Below are 5,000 nucleotides of genomic sequence, written 5' to 3' on the forward strand. Positions count from 1 at the left end.
TTGAATTTGTAATGTTAATAGAAACAAATGATACCATAATTTAGGTGCTAATGCCAAAATTATATTGACCATTGAACTATAAATTCGGTTTAGCATATGGATTATTCGACATAATACTTACGATACGACGGGTCACATATGACCCATCTCCTCAAACCGTTATCATGTCTAATTGAATCCAAAGCCTAAATAAAAGCGACGTACACTTATTTACAGATCTGATAATCTAATTCATTATGGGGCCCATTGTTGTAATGGAAATCTTTTTTTTAAAATGACGCAAAATATTGTCCATTACAACAATGTTAAACTAGGCCCATAATTGCGTTCGAATTCCAGACCTGCATATATGTACACATTTCATGAAAGCCAATTTCAAGTTAATTTTTTTTTTAATACAATATTTGTTATTTGAGCTTTAAGAGAATGTAACTTTTCTCCCTTTAAAACAAGTAAAATTAATCCAATTCTCAATTATTTTATTACTATAAATTCATTCAACTTTCAGCATCGATAACTCCCCGATTTGATACCGTTTGGAGGCGACGGGTCTCAAATTAAATGTGGCTTTCTTACTTTTACTGTTGGTTTCACTGTTATTATCCATCAATGAAAATGTGTTGTCTTATTATAATTTGTTTTCCATATATGATGATTTATGAACACATTCATTATTTCACACAAATACATATCACTATAATAATGATAAAATCACCATAATACTAAATTTAATAATAATATATCCACTTTATCATGATCCATGAAAGGGTCTGCACATACAGTCCACTAAACTAACACACTATACTAAAACATAAAAAGATAATATAACAGCTTTAAAAAAAAAAGAACAAAATACCAAACACGGAACGCTTAGAGATCAAAACCCTTCTTCAGCCAACAACAAAATACAATAAAGACATAAATACATTATTAAATTTCGAGATAGACGTCGTTCATCTGGAATTTAGTAATATATTTATGTCTTTATTATTTTTTGTTGTTTGCTGAAGAAGGGCTTTGAGCTCGAAACGTTCCGTGTTTGGTATTTTGTCCTTTTTTTTTATAGCTGTTATATTTGTTTTTTGTTTATTACTTTTTCACAGTCCACAGCTTCACTAGCAGCCTAGTATCACTATACTAAAACATGATGTATGCTCAAAACTCAATCAAAGCCAGGATGCAGCAGTTAGTTGTAACTTTATCCCATTTTAAAGTGTTTTCAGGTTCATAAATGAATGCAAAGGCGAAATACTAAAAGTATATTACACAATGATGCTATCACTAACACGAAGCTCCGACGAACAGTGGACACACGAGTTTAAATAAAAACACACACGTAGATATGTATGTAGACTGCGAATTTAATTATTTTTTTCCAGTCGCACAACTGTCGCTTCTCGCACGTTAACGATTACTGATAATATTTGTCAAAGTGATTGGTATAAGGTCCGTGTGTGCTTATGTTATGCTTGGCTTCACGAGCGGAGGAGCGCCGGGCAGGCTGTGGTATTCAATTTCCCTTCTACTTCTACTTTTATATTGTATTAAGTACTGAATACCAGTGGATAATGACCTCTGGTAAGATGTGGGGAAAATCAATTGTATTATTAGGCTATATGTATATTATGCTTTCCACCAGACGTTTGAAACACAGCATTTTGTACCTGGTATCTTGTTGGACACATTTTAGGTCATGTGTGACCTACCTGGTCAACGTGCTATTATAAGATCGTGATGAACTTTTTAAAAAAGAACTAAGGTTTGAGTTATAAAGATTTAACTGACGAAAATTTTATTCTTGACAAGTTGAGAGACTACATATTATAATACTAACGAAAGAGTGAAAATGGAGAGGCTTCGTATGGGAACAAAACAGTTTTGTTCCCATACGAAGCATCTTCATTTTCACTCTTTCGTTAGTATTTTCACGATCACCGGCTTCGTTTTCTACTTTTTCGAGACTACATAGATTAGTCTTTTGATAGTGTGAATTGAGCGTTTATACTGAGCATTTATTTTGCTCAATATCCACTATAAGTTCTCAAAGTACTTTATAACACTTAACATGTAGGACGAAACATGACGCTTGTAAGGCGAGATTACATTCCTTTATTTCTTTTGTTTTCGACATAGATAACGCTGTAAATGGCCGGTACTCATTTTACACCTGAGTACGGTGAGAGAATGGCGCCGCTACAGCGGGACTGGAACCATGAAACTACCGGTCAGAAGGCGAGTGTCTTACCACATGAGCACAAAGCCACAAAGTCTCCTAGATGAAAGTGATTCAACTCAAAGTTTATGTTTGGAAAACGGTACTTTTACCTCAATAGGCTTCGACAGTCATGACGTCACTTCCCTCGTAATAACGCATTGTAACTTAGTAACTGGTTCTAAACTATCGGAACAATGGCGGACGCCCTTATGAAATATTTCTCCGACGAGCATAAAAGTGTATCCAGAGGAGTAAAACATAATAAATCGGATCATGTTTTGACTTTTATACATTCTGAGTGGGGGCGAGAATTTAGATTTTTCCTTCATGGCTCTTTGTTGAATATGAGACAATGCTCAATATCAAATTGCAGAGACTATGCAAACTAAAAATAATTTTACTGATTTGAGTGTGCTCACACAATGTTTAATTACTTGCCATGGGCGACACATAAAGGAACAGCAGAAAAAAACTCTGAAAAAGTAGTGTATGAAACAGTGCCAGACAAAGCAGGATGAAGAGCAAAATCATCCCAGAAAACCAGCCAGCCTCGACTGTGAATCCAACCTTTGACCTCTTGACGGGTATGGTCACCACTGGACGCCACTGAGATTGCAGAAGACTTTGCTTTATCTCACAACCTGCTAAAGTTGCTGGAAAAGACCAGCATTGTTGAAAGATTCAAGCCACAATTACCAGGTTCAGTTCCAGACATTCATCAACAAATCCATGGGGCAAGTTATTCAAATACGGTGGCTTGAAAAATTGACTTATAGAAAAGGTCTACACGCAAACCGATGAGAGCTGACATCAAAAGCGTTGCTAGAGGTGGATAGGTCTCGTCACCTATCATCCAACAAGACAAGCTCTCATTAGAATTTTAAAAAATAAGGTCAATTGGAAGCCACACGGAGAACAGACCTTGACCTTGACCTTGCCACGAAGGTGGGTATACCATTCGGAGAATTGAGACTGGAACATGATAGAGACAAATTGAGGGAACATGTAGGCGGTCAATGTTACACCCAGGGTAAGTAGATAACGATTGTTTGCACGTCATTACTTCAGTACGGTAAATGAAACAGAATCTGAGAGAATCAGATGCATGCCGTCATTGCCAAGGAGGCCCTGAGACAATGGACCACATCGTCATCCACTGCCCAGTGACAAGCCTATCAGGAGGCTACGAGACAGCCTATAGGACAGGAAATGAATTTGAAGAATGGATTAAAAGATTCAAAATAGAGGTGTAGCCATTCGATACTACTAATGAAACAGTCAGTTCCACGAAAGATTACATCCACCGTAACGTACTGTAAACATTTAGACATTTCTGTGCCAGTACGGTGAATGAAACAATCAGTTCCACGAAAGATTACATCCACCGTAACGTACTGTAAACATTTAGACATTTCTGTGCCCCAAGAGATTGGAACATCTAATCGAGCACTAAAAATGATTTTAAAAAAAAAGAAAGTCCACTTTAGAGATTCATAAATATTTTTGTTTTGTCGGTCATGAGTATGTTATACAATCACCATGCAAAACAGGACAGTGACAGGACAGTGACACAGCGAGTGGTTTTCAGAGAAATTAAGAAATACATGCCGGTTTTAATTAAGAAACGGACCATAGATTACTACGCAAAACAAGAACAATCTTTTTGATATGTAAAGCAGTGTGCTTACTCTAGACTACACGAGAAGGAGCAATAGCCATGACAACAACATTTCTAGGGAAAACATTGAATACACTTGACACTATTAGGCCGATTCTACCTCCTTCAAAGCTTGAACTTGTTTCAGTTTGATGAACATCTTTTTCATCTCTACTTTCAACAGCGTCTGTTAAGGTTTTGGTGTGATTCTTAAGGTGGCCATGAACTGAGTGGATGGTCTTGTAAAGGCTCTTTCCAGAGGGAAAATCTAGGAGTTGAGCGAATAAGATGATCGTATTTCACATGAATTAGGACCTATCGTTATTAATGTCGGCGAGTTGATGAAGTAGTAGCAGTCCGCTTCCTAAAACTGACTGAATGAGTTCGACCCCTCATAGAAGCATTTATTTCACCAGCGATTTGTCCAACCATCGGGTCAATCGATAGTCGAGACGTTTTTGCTGGCGATGGTAACTGTGACATAAGAAGGAGTTGTTCATTTTTACATGCCACAGAGCTAGGACATCGCTCCACCATCTGACCAATCCTCAAAGTCTGTGCACTGACATGGACCCCATATTATATAACTGGGTTTTTTTTTTCATTCAAAACAATTCATCGCATACTTATTAAATTTGTAATTGATTTAAAGACAAACTAAAATAGAATTTTCTTAATCCACAAGAATAAGAAGCCATGGGGGTACTCAAAAATATTTCTTGCACGTACATCCTGACGAGGTCTGTCAAAAACTACATTAAAAAAAAACAAATACAAAAAAAAAAGAACCAAAAAAACGATACTTTAGAGTTTCGGAAGTCAATTACGATTTACATTGTTTGAAGTTCGGGTACCAAAATCTTATTTCGACACTAAATTGTGGGCAAGCCATTGTTAGATCTACTTATTTTTATTTAATGTGAGTTTAAATTCTCAAATTCGGAAAATATTATTGTACGCGCAACAAAACGATGTCTCTGATATGATCACGGTCGATTGGGATTTTCAAAATATAAATGAGTATTTTCATAGCATTACAGCAGATAAGGTGTAAAATGGCATTTTTAAAAGATTAAAAAATGTTCCCAATGATGTAATAGAAAGATTACACCTTTATTATGCTCCATT

General features: G+C 36.2%; 1 protein-coding gene across 11 annotated transcripts in view; it reads right to left on the minus strand.

Moving 5' to 3' along the window:
- Window positions 1-5,000, minus strand: part of LOC144967059 (synaptotagmin-1) — a 139,662-nt gene that overhangs the window by 48,081 nt on the left and 86,581 nt on the right. For 4 of the 11 annotated variants that reach the window (XM_078903853.1, XM_078903852.1, XM_078903854.1 and 1 more), the window contains exon 3: window positions 3,994-4,140. The exons of 4 other annotated variants lie outside the window; for them this stretch is intronic. In XM_078903853.1, the coding sequence (XP_078759979.1) occupies window positions 3,994-4,140 (147 nt within the window). Of the gene's footprint in view, window positions 1-576; window positions 805-1,093; window positions 1,439-3,993; window positions 4,141-5,000 lie in introns of those variants that run through there. 3 more of the 11 variants (XM_078903861.1, XM_078903862.1, XM_078903863.1) reach the window with 3 other exon arrangements.

This window comes from Berghia stephanieae, chromosome 3 (assembly GCF_034508935.2).
Source record: "Berghia stephanieae isolate SIO BIC M18660-M18661 chromosome 3, UCSD_Bste_1.3, whole genome shotgun sequence".
In the NCBI taxonomy this organism is placed as follows: Eukaryota; Metazoa; Mollusca; class Gastropoda; order Nudibranchia; family Aeolidiidae; genus Berghia; species Berghia stephanieae.